At 60.1% G+C, this 18,375-nt stretch overlaps 1 protein-coding gene across 2 annotated transcripts in view; it reads left to right on the top strand.

Annotated features, from left to right (window-relative positions):
• Positions 1–12,750: 12,750 nt before the first annotated feature.
• Positions 12,751–18,375, top strand: part of SCUBE1 (signal peptide, CUB domain and EGF like domain containing 1) — a 99,259-nt gene continuing 93,634 nt past the window's right edge. For both annotated transcript variants that reach the window (XM_054719617.1, XM_054719616.1), the window contains exons 1-2: positions 12,751–12,938; positions 16,809–16,940. In XM_054719617.1, the coding sequence (XP_054575592.1) occupies positions 12,851–12,938; positions 16,809–16,940 (220 nt within the window). In that variant the 5' untranslated portion in view covers positions 12,751–12,850. The remainder of the gene's footprint in view (positions 12,939–16,808; positions 16,941–18,375) is intronic.

The following is an 18,375-nucleotide window of genomic DNA, read 5'->3' as shown; positions in this document are numbered from 1 at the left end:
TTGCAAGGACAGTTCCATGGCATGCTAGGGGTACACAGAAAAAAAAACCCTCAAAATTCTGGCTGGGAACCTCCAAATCCCACTCCCTGGAGGAAGCCACGGCTGACAGTGGGTGCCACCCCTGGAGACTTCATACAAACGCACACACAGCCAGGCCCCCAGCCCTTCCTTAGGACACTGCTTCCAAACCAAGTGACGCCTCCTCCTCTCTGCGGCACCAGCACAACCACCGACCGGCTCTTTCTTCCTCTCACAGTTCCCCTGGCCCCACAGCCTGGGCCCGCGGGTGGCACTGAACCTTGCTTGGGCTCCGTTTCCCCATCTGCGAAATGGAGCATATGAGACACCTGATCTCCGCCTTTGACGCTGAGGATCCAACCAGATGACGGGTGTGAGTGAGTCTGTAAACTGTGCGGCTCTGCCGTCGTCACTGTCACAGCGCCCTGGCCTGTGGGGCTAGCTGTCAGAGCGTGGCTGACCTTGGGGGCAGAGCCGAGGAGCCCAGGCCCCTTGGTCAGGCTCGGTCGGGCCGGTCTCCTTCTCTCCCCCAGCATTCCTGGGAGGTAAGGATGGCGCCGGGAATGCCACAATGGCTCATTGTGCTTGAGGAGCTGCGTCTGTGTGCAGCCTAGCGTGGGGGCTGTGGGGACCTTTATCATGGCCACACAGCTCCTCCTCCTCCTTTGTCTTGGGGACATTCTTGAAGTTGAACTACGCGAGGGTTGGGACCGGAGAAGGGCTGGCATTTTTTTATATATATATATATACACACACACACACACACACACACACTGAATGGCCAGATTATTATGATCTCTGAACGCATAATAATCTGGCCACTCAGTGTATAGCCTATATAATAAAAGGCTAATATGCAAATTGTCCCCTCGTCCAGGAGTTCGACCAGCAGGCAGGCCGGCCAACCGCCCATGTCCCCTCCCCCTGGCCAGGCTGGCTGGACCCCACCCATGCACGAATTCATGCACAGGGCCTCTAATGTATATATATGTACTGGCCACTCAGTATGTATGTGTGTGTGTGTGTATATATATCTATATATATATATATGTGTGTGTGTGTGTGTGTGTATGTGTGTGTGTGTATATATGTGTATATATGTGTGTGTGTGTGTGTGTGTGTGTGTGTGTATATATATATATATATATATATAATTCGTGCATGGGTGGGGTCCAGCCAGCCTGGCCAGGGGGAGGGGACATGGGCACTTGGCCGGCCTGCCTGCTGGTCGAACTCCTGGTCGAGGGGACAATTTGCATATTAGCCTTTTATTATATAGGCTATACACTGAGTGGCCAGATTATTACGCGTTCAGAGATCATCATAATCTGGCCATTCAGTGTATATATTATTGATTTCAGAGAGAAAGGGGAGAGAGTGAGAGAGATAGAAACATCAATGATGAGAGAGAATCATTGATCGGCTGCCTCCTGCACACCCCCTACCGGGGAGCGAGCCAGCAACCCGGGCATGCACCCTGAGCGGGAATCGAACTGTGACCTCCTGGTTCATAGGTCGACACTCAAGCACTGAGCCACGCTGGCCGGGCAGGGCTGGCATCTTCATGCAGTTGGCAAACCAGGGCAAGGCCTCAGAGGATGGGGAGCTGTGGCCTCCGGGCTGACCTCTGGTTTCTGGGCCCTGAGACCCACCTGGGAGGAGTCCAGGGCCACTGACCAGCACGATCGCCTCCAGATTGTATGTCATCGCTGCGGCCACACAGCCCAGGAGGAAGGGTGTGCGGGGCCCCAGGCAGTGACTCCGCGGCCATACCCACGCTCCGTGCCTACTCGGCTGGGCCTCTTGCTGGGCACCGGTGGCAGAAGGAAGGGAAGGGGACTAGCGACCCCCTGATTCATTCACGGGGACCCTGCTCTGCGCCTAGTGTCCAGGCCTGTGCCCTGCCTGAACCAGGAAGCCCTGGCCTGACTTCCTGACGGGTCTGTGTTGGTCTTGGGTTTGGGGAGCTGCTTGCAACTCAGGCAGAAGGCACTGGGCAGAGAGCCACGGGGTGACTCCAAAGGGCACCGAGACCCAAGAGATGGAGACCGAGGGGTGCACCGGTGCGTGAGGTACTTACGGGGTGAAACTGACAGGATGGATACCCTCTCTGAGAAGCAACTTGGCAATAGGTTTAGGAGACGAAAAACTGTCGATCCCTTCCCCCCAGTGAGTCCACCTCCACAGATTTATTTCAGAGCAATGAGCGGAGAGGTGGGCAAAGATTTGGGGACAAGGACGTTCCACTCAGTGTTGTTTATAACCGCACAATAGAACCCGCTTGGAGTGGTCAGATACGTTATGGGGAGACCCTGCAATGGAACACTACATAACGGATTTAAAAATCACATTTTCAGCCCTGGCCGGTGTTTCTCAGTTTTCAGAGCATCAGCCCATGCGCCAAAGGGTCGCAGGTTCAATTCCCGGTCAAGGGCATGTGCCTGCAGGCTGGATTCCAGGCAACCAATCAATGTGTCTCTCTCACATCTCTCTCTCTCTCTCTCTCTCTCTCTCTCTCTCTCTCTCTCTCTCTCTCTCTCTCTCCCCCTCCGCCCCCCTGGCTGCCTGCCTCCCTCCCTTCCACTCTCTCTTTATAAAAAAAAAAAAAAATCAATGGAAAAATATCTTCAGGTGAGGATTAACCAAAACAAATCACATTTTAAAAGAAGATTTAATACTTACTAATTTGAATAAAATGAGAGAAAGCAGGTTGCAAAGCTGGAACGTGAAAGGCATGGTGAGCAAAAGCCAGACAAGAGGCCATCGATGGGCGTGACACACTTTCTGGTATATAACTTACACCTCTGAAAAGGTAATTTAAATAAAGCTTAAAAAAAAAACAGAAAAAAACAGAGGTCAGAAAAATATGCTGTGTGTAACATCGTGATCTTAATTTCATTTTTTAAAGGCTTTGTACTCATAGGAAAAAGACTGGAAGGAAATTCAGCAGAAAGTGACCGGTGCTTTTTATGTTCCGTAGCTGTAAGTTTTCCTCGGGGGAGGCGGGGGGGGGGCGGTGTTAATGTTTGTGTAGAAGGTGTTCTTGTATTTGCAGGGCACGTGGAGCGTGCGCACTTGGGCCCGCATTAAAAACACCCCCACTCCCACACCCGCACCCCACACCGCGCCACGGTGCTGCTTCAGTGTTGTGGTCAACACAGACCGTGCTGGTGCGGGGGGCTGGGACCGGCTCCACGGTAACGTAAAGAGAGAAAGGACTCCAAGAGAACTGAAGGTCAAGTCCCCTTTTATGACCCTCTGGGACAGACTTCCAGCCACTCCCCCTCCCACCCCACCCCCACCCCACCTTTGCACAGCGGCTCCTGCTGACATTCCGAACACACGCCTCAGCTCCCAGGAGCGCTCCTGGCTGCCCACCCTCCACCCGCAGCACTCCTCACCCGCCCCACCGTGGGCCGTACCCCGCCTCTCCGTTCAGTTCTCTGCAGGGCCCTTACCTCCACCGGGGTGTTCCCGGTTCCTTGTTTCTGGCTGTCTGCCTCCCCCAAATGGCCCACTCACCACTGTGTCCCCAAACCTGGAGCAGCGTCTCGCCCAAGGCAGGCGCTCCATAAACAGCCTCTGAAGAGCAGACCGCCCGCCTGCCGCGCGTCCCGGGCCTGCCCGATGCCCAGCACCGTGTGCGTGTGGTCTGATGAGATGCTCACGCCCGCTCTGGGAGGGCGGCATTCCTAGCTCCGAGCACCAGTAATACTCAGTCACGGAGACGCGCAGTAGTTTGCCCAAAGCTACACAGCAAGTGACAGAGCAGGGATTCTAGTCCTGACCCGCCAAGCCCTTGCTTCCCCCCACCCCCCAGCCCCCCCCCCCCCCTCCGGCCACCACCACTGAGCATCTAAGACCGCAGGACAGAGGAAAGATCGAGGAACCCTGGACAGGGAATCAGGATCCCACAGCACCTTCTTATCCTGCCTCTAATTGGCTGGGTGACCAGGGGCAACATCTCTCCTTCACTCACTCACTCACTCATTCATTCACTTCTGGTTCTGCTGTGTGACCTTGTGCAAGTCACTTGACCTCTCTGTGCCACATACAAGGTGACCAGGCAGTTTAATCTGTGCAACCCAGCATCTTGACCTAAAGTTTAGGTCCTAAACGAAAGACGGGTGTCCTCACCAAAAAGTTCCAGGTTTCAAAGCTGAACCAGTGCCCATGGTGGGGGGACACGCCACCTCTTCTGGAGCCCCGGGGAGGGCAGTCCTGCTGGCTGGCCCAGCGTCCCCACGGGGTTCCAGGAAGGAGGTGACTGGGGGAATGTGGGAGCTGGATTCGCTCCCCAAGGCCCGAGCAGGGGGGCTCTGAGGACAGGGCGCCGGGCTGAGCCTTGTGTCTGGGTCTGCCTGGCACCGGGGTGGGCAAGGGCACCGTGACGGGGGATTCCTGTCCATGTGTCTACGATTGCAGCTCGAGTCCCTTTCACAAGTGCAAGCCGTGCTGAGCGGCCGTGCCCCGGAGTACAACGCGGGGAGAAGGAAGCACCCCTGGAGCTCGGCTGTTGGGAGACAGAGCCCTTCCGGTGTCTCCTGTGCCCTCCTCCGCCCCAGGGGGGTGTCATATCACCCCCCCTTTCCATGCCTACACCATCCCACCCAACCTCTAAAGTGAAGTATTGCCAGTCCGGGTGGGCAGCTGGGGGCGGGGGCACCGAACCCCAACCCTGTGGGCTGTGGAGTGTTCCCTTTGGCCACGGTGTGAAGCCCGTGGCTTGGCTCCCTACGAAGCCAAAAAGGAAACTTGACACGTTTCACCAGGAGCTGAGCCTTGGAGCCTTCGGGGGTTTGGTTGGCTGGTTTGTCTTATCATTGTTCTCAGAGGGAGTGGAAGGGAGGGAGGGAGCAGGAAGGAGAGAAAGAAACATCTATTGCTTGCCTCCCACGCGCACCCTGACGGGGACCAGGGATTGAACCTGCAACCCGGGTGCATGCCCTTGCCTGGGAATTGAACCTGAGACCCTTGGTGGGTGGGCCGACACTCTACCCGCTGCGCCACCTGACCAGGGCTAGAGGGGGTTGTGAACGGGTGATGATAAGAGTGCATCTGTAGGAGCCACGCAGACGGGGTCCGCACCCACCTCTGCCATCTGCTAGCTGTCCTTGCCCGGGCTCTCCGACAGGAAGTGGGGCTGGAGGGGTCTTGGCCACTCGGGATTCAATGGCGCGGACCCCACACACGGGACACAGGACACAGGGAGCTGCTGCACCCACGGGAGAGGGGGCCGTGGGGGGGTCAGGGCACGCTGCGTGCCGGGACGCAGGCGCGTGGGCTGGACGTGCCCAGGGCCCTGGGGACCGAGACCCTCGTTGGACAGGTGGGTCCTGAGCAAGACGCCCGGCCTGTGGGGCCCCGGGCCGCCGAGGGCTGTAAGATTCCCCTCGCGGCCTAAAGCAGTGCGCACACAGAGGTCTCCTGGTGAAAGTTTATGTCTAACAAGGACGGTGACAAGAGTCTAGGAAGTATGTTCTTCAGGAGCTCCCACCGCTGTCGTCAGCCGCGAGGAGTCTTCCTGGGGGCGTTTTGTAAGTCAAGTGCTTCTGTCTGAGGACGGTGAGCAGGCCGAGCCGGTGGCCGAGGCTGCGTGCTTGGACGAGGAGCTCACTTCTGCCTCTCCTCTCCTCTCCTCTCCTCTCCTCTGCCTCTCCTCTCCTCTCCTCTGCCTCTCCTCTCCTCTCCTCTCCTCTCCTCTCCTCTGCCTCTCCTCTCCTCTGCCTCTCCTCTCCTCTCCTCTCCTCTGCCTCTCCTCTCCTCTGCCTCTCCTCTCCTCTCCTCTCCTCTGCCTCTCCTCTCCTCTGCATCTCCTCTCCTCTCCTCTGCCTCTCCTCTCCTCTGCCTCTCCTCTCCTCTCCTCTGCCTCTCCTCTCCTCTGCCTCTCCTCTCCTCTCCTCTGCTCTGCCTCTCCTCTCCTCTCCTCTCCTCTCCGCTCCTCGCCTCTCCTCTCCTCTGCCTCTCCTCTCCTCTCCTCTGCCTCTCCTCTCCTCTGCCTCTCCTCTCCTCTCCTCTGCCTCTCCTCTCCTCTGCCTCTCCTCTCCTCTCCTCTCCTCTCCTCTCCTCTGCCTCTCCTCTCCTCTCCACTCCTCTGCCTCTCCTCTCCTCTGCCTCTCCTCTCCTCTCCTCTCCTCTCCTCTGCCTCTCCTCTCCTCTGCATCTCCTCTCCTCTCCTCTGCCTCTCCTCTCCTCTGCCTCTCCTCTCCTCTCCTCTGCCTCTCCTCTCCTCTGCCTCTCCTCTCCTCTCCTCTCCTCTGCCTCTCCTCTCCTCTGCCTCTCCTCTCCTCTCCTCTGCCTCTCCTCTCCTCTGCCTCTCCTCTCCTCTCCTCTGCCTCTCCTCTCCTCTGCCTCTCTTCTCCTCTCCTCTGCCTCTCCTCTCCTCTGCCTCTCCTCTCCTCTCCTCTGCCTCTCCTCTCCTCTGCCTCTCCTCTCCTCTCCTCTCCTCTCCTCTGCCTCTCCCTCTGCCTCTCCTCTCCTCTCCTCTCCTCTCCTCTCCTCTGCCTCTCCTCTCCTCTGCCTCTCCTCTCCTCTCCTCTCCTCTGCCTCTCCTCTCCTCTCCTCTCCTCTCCTCTCCTCTCCTCTCCACTCCTCTGCCTCTCCTCTCCTCTGCCTCTCCTCTCCTCTGCCTCTCCTCTGCCTCTCCTCTCCTCTGCCTCTCCTCTCCTCTCCTCTGCCTCTCCTCTCCTCTGCCTCTCCTCTCCTCACCTCTGCCTCTCCTCTCCTTTGCCTCTCCTCTCCTCTCCTCTGCCTCTCCTCTCCTCTGCCTCTCCTCTCCTCTCCTCTGCCTCTCCTCTCCTCTGCCTCTCCTCTCCTCTCCTCTGCCTCTCCTCTCCTCTGCCTCTCCTCTCCTCTCCTCTCCTCTCCTCTCCTCTGCCTCTCCTCTCCTCTCCTCTCCTCTCCTCTCCTCTGCCTCTCCCTCTGCCTCTCCTCTCCTCTCCTCTCCTCTGCCTCTCCTCTCCTCTCCTCTGCCTCTCCTCTCCTCTCCTCTGCCTCTCCTCTCCTCTGCCTCTCCTCTCCTCTCCTCTCCTCTGCCTCTCCTCTCCTCTGCCTCTCCTCTCCTCTCCTCTGCCTCTCCTCTCCTCTGCCTCTCTTCTCCTCTCCTCTGCCTCTCCTCTCCTCTGCCTCTCCTCTCCTCTCCTCTCCTCTCCTCTCCTCTGCCTCTCCTCTCCTCTCCTCTCCTCTCCTCTCCTCTGCCTCTCCCTCTGCCTCTCCTCTCCTCTCCTCTGCCTCTCCTCTCCTCTCCTCTCCTCTCCTCTCCTCTGCCTCTCCTCTCCTCTCCTCTCCTCTCCTCTCCTCTCCTCTCCTCTCCACTCCTCTGCCTCTCCTCTCCTCTGCCTCTCCTCTCCTCTCCTCTCCTCTCCTCTGCCTCTCCTCTCCTCTGCCTCTCCTCTCCTCTCCTCTGCCTCTCCTCTCCTCTGCCTCTCCTCTCCTCTGCCTCTCCTCTCCTCACCTCTGCCTCTCCTCTCCTTTGCCTCTCCTCTCCTCTCCTCTCCTCTGCCTCTCCTCTCCTCTCCTCTGCCTCTCCTCTCCTCTGCCTCTCCTCTCCTCTCCTCTGCCTCTCCTCTCCTCTGCCTCTCCTCTCCTCTCCTCTCCTCTCCTCTGCCTCTCCTCTGCCTCTCCTCTCCTCTCCTCTCCTCTGCCTCTCCCTCTGCCTCTCCTCTCCTCTGCCTCTCCCTCTGCCTCTCCTCTCCTCTCCTCTCCTCTCCTCTCCTCTCCTCTGCCTCTCCTCTCCTCTGCCTCTCCTCTCCTCTCCTCTCCTCTGCCTCTCCTCTCCTCTGCCTCTCCTCTCCTCTCCTCTGCCTCTCCTCTCCTCTGCCTCTCTTCTCCTCTCCTCTGCCTCTCCTCTCCTCTGCCTCTCCTCTCCTCTCCTCTCCTCTCCTCTCCTCTGCCTCTCCTCTCCTCTCCTCTCCTCTCCTCTCCTCTGCCTCTCCCTCTGCCTCTCCTCTCCTCTCCTCTGCCTCTCCTCTCCTCTCCTCTCCTCTCCTCTCCTCTGCCTCTCCTCTCCTCTCCTCTCCTCTCCTCTCCTCTCCTCTCCTCTCCACTCCTCTGCCTCTCCTCTCCTCTGCCTCTCCTCTCCTCTCCTCTCCTCTCCTCTGCCTCTCCTCTCCTCTGCCTCTCCTCTCCTCTCCTCTGCCTCTCCTCTCCTCTGCCTCTCCTCTCCTCTGCCTCTCCTCTCCTCACCTCTGCCTCTCCTCTCCTTTGCCTCTCCTCTCCTCTCCTCTCCTCTCCTCTGCCACTCCTCTCCTCTCCTCTCCTCTCCTCTCCACTCCTCTGCCTCTCCTCTCCTCTGCCTCTCCTCTCCTCTCCTCTCCTCTCCTCTCCTCTGCCTCTCCTCTCCTCTGCCTCTCCTCTCCTCTGCCTCTCCTCTCCTCTGCCTCTCCTCTCCTCTGCCTCTCCTCTCCTCACCTCTGCCTCTCCTCTCCTCTGCCTCTCCTCTCCTCTGCCTCTCCTCTCCTCTGCCTCTCCTCTCCTCTCCTCTGCCTCTCCTCTCCTCTGCCTCTCCTCTCCTCTCCTCTGCCTCTCCTCTCCTCTGCCTCTCCTCTCCTCTCCTCTCCTCTCCTCTCCTCTGCCTCTCCTCTCCTCTCCTCTCCTCTCCTCTCCTCTCCTCTCCTCTCCTCTGCCTCTCCCTCTGCCTCTCCTCTCCTCTCCTCTCCTCTCCTCTCCTCTCCTCTCCTCTCCTCTCCTCTGCAGACCTCAGTGGAGTGTCAGCAGGGGGAGCCAGAGGGACCCGGAGGACAGCGGTCCTGCCTCCCGCAGGCTCTGGCTTCTCCTCCCCAGGCCCCGTCAAATGGCCAAAGAATTTCATCCATTCCCTGGCACAAAATGAATTCCCAGTGCAGTGAAACCTGTCCTGTTTCTTCATTCATTCATTCATTCATTCATTCATTCAACCATCACTTCTGAGGCCTCCTGTGGGAGCTGTGGCACCAGATGTGCATTGGCTGTGAGCCTGGCCTTCGGAGACCCCTAGTCTGAAAGGAGAAAGATGTGCAACTTGGGGTGAGCTGGGCTCTGATGGGGATGCCCTGGGATCTGTGCGCGCCCCCATGGAGGCCCTACACCCGGCTTGCGGGTAGGGGCTAGGCTGTGGGCAGAAGAGGAGCCTCGTGAAGAAGAGGGGGTGTCCCTGGCAGAGGGAGGCGTCTGGGCAAAGGCCCGCCCGTGTGCACGCGGGTGCCTGCGGGACCCCTGGGCCAGTGGTGTGGTGAGGATGGGGCAGACAAGGGGGGACAGAGAGCCCTGTGAGCGGTGGGGGGGGGGGGGGTTGGAAGGCGGTCGGGCCAGGGAGCGTTCCTGCCAAACAGAGGGTCCGGTTCCTCCCTGGGCTCCGCTCGGCGCTCGTCTCCAAAGGCTGCCGGCGCCTCTTGCTGGAGTCCAAGCGTGCGGTGCCCGCCAGCCCGGCCCGCCAGCGCCGCCACCCAGCCTCTGTGGCCGCCCTCCGTCCTGCCGCCTCACGCACGTGCAGTGCTTTCCTGTTCTCAGGTGCTTCGCGAACATTCGCGCCTCCGTCTCCACCTTCTCTCACAGACTTGGGCACATTCTTTCCCACGGAAAACCACCTCCTCATATTTCCTGCCTAACTCTAGGGTCATGTGCCCTGGCGGTCTCCCTGACCGACCCCAGAGCAGGTGTGACCATCTCTTTTATAGATAGATAGATGATAGATAGATAGATAGATAATAGATAGATGATAGATAGATAGATAGATAGATAGATAGATAGATAGATGATAGATAGATAGATAGATGATAGATAGATATAGATATATAGATTTTTTTTATTGATTTCGATGCTCAACCACTGAGACACACTGGCCAGGCGCCATCTCTTTCTCTGCCTTTTAGTGCATTTGTGGGGGGCTTACAAGTACGTTCCCTCTCCACCTCCCTCCTCCCCTGCTCCCCAACTTATCTGCACACCTTAGAGGAGAAGGCCGGGGACTGGAATTTGGTGTGAGAGCTGCCCCTGGGCTTTGGGGGTCCACATTCCAACAGGCCATCACCCTGCCTCCATTCCCTCCTTGATTTTGGGGGACAGAGCCTGGAAAAGGTGTCCCTGCTACCATCAAACTTGGGTACCTGGCTGGAGCGGGGGTCCCTGATGGACAGGCACATTAGAGGGATTGCCCCCTGAAAGGACCCCCCAAACTCACACTTCCTGCCCTGTTACCTAAGGCACAAGACAGCATGGTTCTAGGGGAGCTTTATACCCCAGAAACCAACGCCACGCACCCAGGAAGAGGACAAAATAAAGTTGAGAGCGGGGTCTCCCAGTGAAGCCGCCAGCCGGGACCACTGCCGAAGGAAATGTCTAGACCAGCGGTCCTCAACCTCGTCTTGGCCGTGCCCCCCCCAAGCATCTCTAACCCCTGATGCCCCCCCCCCACCCGCCGTGACATGGAATTCTTATTATTCAAAGAGTGACTCCTACTCAGGGGGAGGAAGCCTGAAAAGCATTAGCTTGGTCTAAACAGGCTTCCAAAGAACATGGCAGCCATGAAAGAGAAAAACAAAAGAACGAAAGGACAGTTGAAGTCCTGAGGAAGAAATCACTAAGAAATTGTTAAAAATAATAATATGAAGTGATGTGAAAAAATAGCAAATAAAGTTTCAAAACATAATAGAGAACTGAAATGCATAAATACGTCACAATATATATTTATATGCTGTACATGAGGCCCCTAGGACCATAAGAAATGCAAAAGATTCACTGATAATAACTCATTCTTGAACTGCCCCCCTCAAACATCAAATCGCCCCCCTGTGGCGTGCGCCCCTCGCTGGGAGCCACGGGCCTGGAGCGATGGGTGAGGGTGAGCTTCCTGGAGGCAGAACACAGAGCTTCCGTCCCCTGGGACTCCTGGTCCTGGCAAGCGGCCCGAGTCTGTTTTCCAGATGGAAGTGGGGTGGGGGCCTTCCTGACCCCCATGTGGGGCCCTCTGCTTCGGCCGCCAGGCCAGGGCCACAAACGCTCTGTGATGTGAAGTCAGATTGGGAGCCAGGCTGGCGGGCTGTGGGCATCGCCTGCGGACGGCTGCGGAAGGGCGTGTGCGGGAGTGTGTGTCTGTTCTGGGGGTGCGAGTGTGTGAGTTCTAATGTGTGTGCGAGCTTGTATGTGTGAGGCTATACAAAGTGTGTAAATGTGTGTGTGAGAGCATGTGCCTGCACATGTTTTGTGTGGTGTGTGTGTGTGGTGTGTGTGGTTGTGTGTGTATGTGGTTTGTGGGGGGGTGAGGGGGGTGTGGGTGTGTGTGTGGTGTGTGCTGTGTGTGTGTGTGTGGTGTGTGTGGTGTGTGTGGTGTGTGCTGTGTGTGTGTGTGTGGTGTGTGTGGTGTGTGTGGTGTGTGTGGGGGGGTGTGGGGTGTGTATGTGGGGTGTGTGGGGTGTGTATGTGGTGTGTGTGTGTATGTGTGTGGCGTGTGTGGTGTGTGTGGTGTGTGTGTGGTGTGTGTGTGTGTAGTGTGTGTGGTGTGTGTGGTGTGTGGGGGGGGTGGGGGGGGGTGTGTATGTGGGGTGTGTGGGGTGTGTATGTGTGTGGCGCGTGTGTGTATGTGTGTGTGTGTGTGTGTGTGTGTGTGTGTGTGTGTTGGGGGCAGGGAAGGAAGCTGGGGGAAGTGGGGAGCTGGGCCGGACTAAGCCGGCAGAGTGGACAAAAAGAGGCAAGTCTAGTCTTTGAGCCGCGGAGAGAGGAGAAAAAAGGGCTCTTATTGGTGGTTGTCAAGGAGATGGGCCTTGGGGTTTGCTGAACTTTCTTCCCTCTGAGCGTCCAGACTCGCTGAGAGGGGCCATTGATTTCCAGCCGCCGCGGGCGGGGGTCTCAGATTCAGGCACAAAGGTCAACCGGCGTCAGGTGGGACCCCAGGCCGGCCCGGCAGCTCTTGGGTTGCATGGCCGGCCGTGATGCTCCCGCTGCCCCGAACGCTCCGCTGCCGTCTGCCCTGCGCAGCCTCAGCCTCCAGTCCTCCGGCATCAAATGCAAACCGCGGCCCGCGACGGCCGGCCGGCACCCACCGCGGTGACAGCGCCCCCCGCGGAGCTCCCGCCTCCCAGCCTGGGTCCTGGCTTGTCCTGTGACAGACACACTCAAGGGCCGCTGTCCTTTGGGGAGTAGGAAACAGTTCATTTGTCTTGAACGTAAATTTTCAGCCCATCTTCACGACTTTTCCTGCCTGGCTAGTTCCCGCTGCCTTGCCCGCGCTCAGCACGTAGTAGGTGTTCAACAAACACTCAGTGACTGGGTGACTGGGTGAATGTGCGATTCTGCTCTGAGCACCGGCGTTCCTTTCACTGGGAATGGATGCCCCGGGCCTTTCTAAACCTCCGAGGACCGGTGGCGGCCCCCCCCCCTCACCCCAGTGTGTGTGTGCGGGGGCGGGGGGAGCCGGGGGGGGGGTGCTGCCCCTAGAAGGGCGGTCACCCTCGATGGCCGGGGTTTAGGGGGGAGGAGCGGACAGGCGGGGGGAGCAGCTTCCGTGTAAGCCGCCGCCTGGCCGAGACCGCGCACCCCGCGGCCGCGCAAGCCCCCCGGCCCCTACCCCCCACCTGCCGCCCGCCGGGAGGGGCGGGTGGTCCGGTCCCCCCACCCCCGCGCCGCCCCTCCCCCCGCGGCCCGGAGGCCGGCGCCCATTGGCCGGCCGCGCGCGGCGTCCCGCCCCCAAACACCACGGGCCAATGAACGCGCGGCTGTCAGCTCGTCAGCCGCGCCGGCCGGAGGAAGCGAGCCCGAGCGGTGGCCGCGGAGCCAGCAGCGGGAGCGCTAGCCGAGCGGCCAGTCGGGGATCCCCGCGCCCAGCTCGCCCGCACCCGGCCCGGCCCGGCCCGCAGCGAGCATGGGCGCGGCGGCCGTGCGCTGGCACTTGTGCGTGCTGCTCGCCCTGGGCGCGCGTGGGCAGCTGGCGGGGGGCAGCGGGCTCCCAGGTAAGCCCCCTGGGGGGCGGCAGGCGCGGGGCGGCGGCGGCGGGGTCCCGGGCGGGTCCTCCGCCCCGCGCTAAGGGGAGCGCCGACGCCCGCACGGTTCCTCGTCCTCCCCTGACTCTGCAAAGTAACTTCTGGGACCCGCGCGGGGCGCCCCCTCCCCGCGGCCCTGGTGGCCTGGGGCTACCGGAGCGGCGGGCCCGCCGCTGGGGCGGGTGGACTGAGGTCCCGGGGGAGGAGGAGGGCGAGGGCGGGAGGAAGAAAGAAAGCGAGGCCGTGGGCCGAGCCCCCCCCCCCCCGCCCGCCTGCCCCGCGAGGACGGAGAGGGGAGAGTGGGGACCCCGGAGCCGGACGGGCGCTCCCCAGGGTTAGAGGGGAGGCTGCGAGGGGGTGGCCCGGGGAGAAGGACGGACGCAGAGAGAAAGGAGGGGTGGCAGATGAAGGGACAGACGGACAGCAGGAGACACGGAGGGTGCACACAAAAGGACAGAAACCCGGAGAAAGACAGACGTGGAAGGGGACAGACACCGAGGACCGGGGACGCGAGGGCGAAGGAGGGGACGGAGGGAGGGAGGAGGGGCAAACGGGCAGCAGGAAGAAAAAGATCAAAGAGGGAGACTGAGGGACGGACAGACTGAGGCACAGGAGGCAGGCGCCCGAGGGGAAGGATGGAGATGGTTGGAAAGCGATAGGCAGACGGGCAGTGGGACAGGAGGGGAGGACAGACAGACGGCACCGAGGGAAGGAGATGGAGGAAACAGGAGAGGATAGCAGAGGGACGCGGTGGGCCGGAGGTGCAGGAGGGAGGGAGCAGGAGTCGCTGAGGAAGGAGTTACTGGCAGCCGAGTAACCCAGCCCCAGCTTGGGTCCGAGCGGGCAGCAGAGAGGGGGGGCTCCCAGGATGTCATAGGGCCCCCACTCCTGCCCCTTCCCCTCCCACTCTCCTGTGTTCTGGGCGGGACTCCCCCACAAAGCTGAGGGCAGGTCCCCCCCCCCCCCGCATCTTCCTCCCTTCCTCTCCCTGGTGTGGGGAGGTCGGGGATGGTCCTGCCTGCCCCTGGTGTTCTCCTGGGCGTTCTCTAGGCGTACACACACACACACACATACCCCACACACACACACACACACACACACACCCCACACACACACCACACACACACACACACACACATCCCACACACACACACACACCCACACACACACACCACACACACACACACACACACACACACACACCACACACACACACACCACACACACACACCACACACACACACACACCACACACACACACACCCCACACACACACACCACACACACACACACACACACACAACACACACCACACACACACACACACACACACCGGCTGCCACACTGGGCGCCCTGAGGTCTGCATTTGGCCACGGGAGTCCCGCCCTGAGTGAGGGTGCCAGGCCATTTCAGCTGTTCCGCAGTTGCAGCTGAGCTGCTTTTCATGTGTCCCCCGGACCCCCAGGAAGCTGGGTCCTGCTGCCCACACCCCCACTTATCTGGGGGTGTCTCTCCTGAGCTTTGCGATCCTAAAATCCCGTTTGGCTGTTCCCGTGTGAGCTTCTCCCTGCCTGTCGGTCTCTCCTCTGTGTCTGTCTCCACCCCCAGCTCCACCCCACGGACGCCTTGTGCGGAGGGGGGCGGGGGACGCACACCAAAGTCAGAGCCTGCGATGGGAAGGCTGGGCTGCCTGTGGGGGAGCCCCGGCCCAGCACCCCGGGACAAATGGCCTGTGGCTGCTCTCCCGCTCCTGCAACTCACCTACCCTCTCCCAAGCCCCCGCCTGAGGGTGCCCCTTTAGCTAACAGTCATTCCTTCCCATCCTCGGGAGGATGCCTGCCTCGGTGGGACACGGGGGGTGAGAGGCACAAGGGGCTCCGGAGCCCAGGCAGCCCCCTCATTCCTGTGCCTGGCCCTTAGGAAGCAGGGGGCGGGGTCCGTGGCCTGCTCCCCGCTGGGCCTGTCTCCGAAGGGGCTGCAGTGACCCTCTCTGGCCTCTGGTTCCTGCCTTTGAGGCCGCGCCACCCCTGCACGGGGTCCCTCTGTCATCGCTTCCCCAGAAGGGGGTGTCCTGCCGGCCCCTGGACTCCGATGGCTGGCTCAGGCCTCCTGCCTCTGCCCCACCTTCCTTAGGGCAGATGTAGAGAGCCAGCTGCTGACCTGAGCCGCTCCACCCACCCTGAAAAGTGATGCCAGCTGCTGTGTGCACACATGTGCATGTGTGTGTGTGCATGCGCATGTGCGAGTGTACAGGGAAGTGATTCTGTATTTCTTTTGATGCTTCTTCCTTTGATGGCAGGCTGGAGCCTTAGGATTAGGGCAAAGGAGGAAACCAGCAGTGGTTTCCTAGAGAGGCCCCCCCCCCCAGCCTGAGCCCCGAGGAAGCCTGGTGCTGGCCAGGGGAGTCACTCAGGGGGGCTTTCTCTGAGGACCCGACAGTGCAGGGGGAGGCCGGAGGCATGAAGAGAGCAGGGCACACCAGGACTGCCCCAGACTTGCCCCTGGGTGACGGTGACCGCAGAGTTCCTTGTACCGCCTTCTGGGTCCGTCCCTCTGTCTGTCTGCCCCGCCTCTGGATGTCATTCATAGCTAGCTGGAGGTAACAGGGCAGGTAGACAAGCTCTGGACCTGACCTTCAGCCTCTGCCCCTAAGGAGCCACCGACCTACAACCCCCCACCCCAGGCCTCAGTTTCCTCATCTGTTTTCTACCTTATAGCTGAGGCTCTTCTGGCTCTGCTCTCCTGTGCCCCAAAGGCCCTCTCCCTGTCTGAGGGGTGTGTGTGTGTGTGTGTGTGTGTGTGTGTGTGTGAGAGAGAGAGAGAGAGAGAGAGAGAGAGAGTGTGTGTGTGAGAGTATGTGTGTGTGAGTGTGTGAGAGTATATATATGTGTGTGAGCGTGTATGTGTGTGAGTGTATGTGAGTGTGTGTGTGTGTGTGAGAGATTGTGTGTGTGAGAATGTGTGTGTGAGAGTGTGAGTGTATGTGTGTGAGAGTGTGTGTATGTGAGTATATGTGTGTATGTGTGTGTGTGTGTGTGTGTGTGTGTGTGTGTGTTACAGTGTACACACAGATGCACAAATCTATTTTACTTTGCCTGGGAGCTGTTCCAGACTGAAGATATGTGTTGGGGTGGGAGGTGGGGAGTATCAGGAGCCCTCAAAACCTAGATTGAACTTGACTTTGGAAGTTGGGATATGAGAACCAGGTGTGAGCCGAGATTTCTGAGGTGGAGAGGAGGGGGTGGTGAGGTAGGAACCGTGGATGAAGGGTGAGCCCCCCGAGGCAGGTCACTGCGGGGCCCTCCGGGCTGGGAGGTGGGAGCCCCAGAGGCCTGTTTCCCGCCTCGGGGCTGGGTGGGGTCCCATGTTCCCATCACCTGCCTGGGTCTCCTGGCTTGGCCTCTGCTCATGGCTCCATGCTAGCCTCAGTTTCCCCATCCGGAACCCAAAGGGGATGGATGTAAATGCTTTCAAGGGTTCTAAATCCTGTAATGAAGAGAGTGGGGTGGGTGGGGGCGATGCATGTGGAGGGAACAGACACTGAGAGGGGCTTCTCCTCACTGTACTCCTGAACCTCGGTTCTCACCGTTAGTGGGAATAATAGATGACGTCATGGTGGTGGTGAAAACCAGGGAGAACCAGCACTTTGGTGGCCTGGCCGAGAGCAGCTGCCCCTACGAGGCTCCCAGAGGCCACTCGTCACACTAGATGGTCACGGCACAGCTGTTACTGTTCATGAGTCCAAGGCCCAATGTGGGGCCGGAGGCAGGAGGCGAGTCCCGCTCCTCCGCCCCACCTGCCTCCCGGCCACACCTCACCAGTGTCTCCCTCCCCCGACAGGGGACGTCGACGTGGACGAGTGCTCGGAGGGCACGGACGAATGCCACATCGACGCCATCTGCCAGAACACGCCCAGGTCCTACCGGTGCCTCTGCAAGCCGGGCTACAAGGGGGAAGGCAGGAAGTGCGAAGGTGAGCCCAGCCAGCCCTCCAGGCCTGCAGCCGCACCTGGGGCTCCCGGGGGTGGGATCGGGAGTCATGGGGTGCCTGGCTCCCCCTGGGCTTGAAACTTTGGGGTGTGTTTTTGTTTGTTTGTCTTTAAGAAATCGAGATGAAGTATTGAATGATACATTTGCCCACCTGTCCTTGACTGGGTGTGTGTGGGGTAAAGGCCTGAGGACAACCCCAAGGTCTCTGACGTCACCCTATGTGGCCTGTAGCTTCCAAAGGACCTGGTTTAGCTGGCCACACCGTGGGGCTGGCTCAGAGACGAGAGCCCGGGCAGGGACTGAGAGATGTGCTGTCTGTCTGTCCAGCCTTCCTTCCCTGCCCCCGGGGTGCTGGCTTGACCGTCTGGCACTGGAAACCGCCCCCTGCCAGGCTGAGAGACAAGAGCAGACTCCGCCGTCGTGGGGCCGGTCTCTCCAGGCCGGACGGAACTTGGGGAGGTTTGTCTAGGAGGGTCTGGTGGCTTTTCTGACTGCAGGCCTGGGGCAGGGCCAGCATCCGGGGCCAGAAACAGCACGTGACTGACGTGCACCCTGGATGAGAAGCTCTGCTCCCAATCTCCCCACTTTGTTGATGAGGAAAACTGAGGCTCCGCGCGGAGAAGCACCTTCGCAGGCCCCGTGCTCTCGGCGGCATGGCCGGTGCTCACCCCAGGCCTCCGAATTCCCGTTCCGCGGCTCTCTGACGTCTCGTTCGCTCCTCGCCGAACCCTGCCCCACTTTTCCACGTGAGATTTGTGTTAGGAAAGCGACACATTCGCTTCTGGATACGCTTCACAGGAGCTCGAGTTTTGCAAAAGCAGCTGTGCCTCTGGGGACACTGACAGTGTTTATCCTTCTCATCCGCTGGGCATCTCCTTCAGGCTGCGTGCTGGCCAGATGACACGGCCCGGGTCCTGCCTGTTTGGCAGCATCCTGGCCTTGCCTGGGGCCCGGGAGCCTGAGGGGGAGCTGGCGCCTGCCCACAGACCTCTGGCAGGAGGCCAGGCCGGAGGCAGATCGAGCAGGACGTCAGCCAGAAGCACGTGCTGGCCCGGCTGCTAGCAGGGCCCGGGGGTTAGTTAGCTCCGTGGTTCCAAGTGGCACGTGTGTGGCTCTGTGTCGCCGTTTTCTGACCCTCTGCTCCCCACTTCAGGCCCAGCGCTCTGGCACGTGAGAGCTGAGGGTGACCCCATCTCTGCCGGGTCCAGCCACTCACTCAGCTTGTCCTCTCCAGCCCAGGTCTTAGGTCCCTCCCCGCCAGCCCCGCCAGGAGGCCCACGCTTGGTCGCCTACCTGTTTGTTTCCCTGACATGTCCCAGCGGCCAGCTTCAGCTGGAGCCCGGGTGGGGGTCGCACTTGCTGGCTCCATGCGCCGACATCCCGTGTGCAGATGAGCGAGGAGGCTGTGACTGTGTGCC

This window comes from Eptesicus fuscus, chromosome 7, assembly GCF_027574615.1.
Source record: "Eptesicus fuscus isolate TK198812 chromosome 7, DD_ASM_mEF_20220401, whole genome shotgun sequence".
Lineage (NCBI taxonomy): Eukaryota > Metazoa > Chordata > Mammalia > Chiroptera > Vespertilionidae > Eptesicus > Eptesicus fuscus.
The sequence above is the reverse complement of the archived record's forward strand: the minus strand, read 5'-3'. Positions and strand labels throughout refer to the sequence as shown.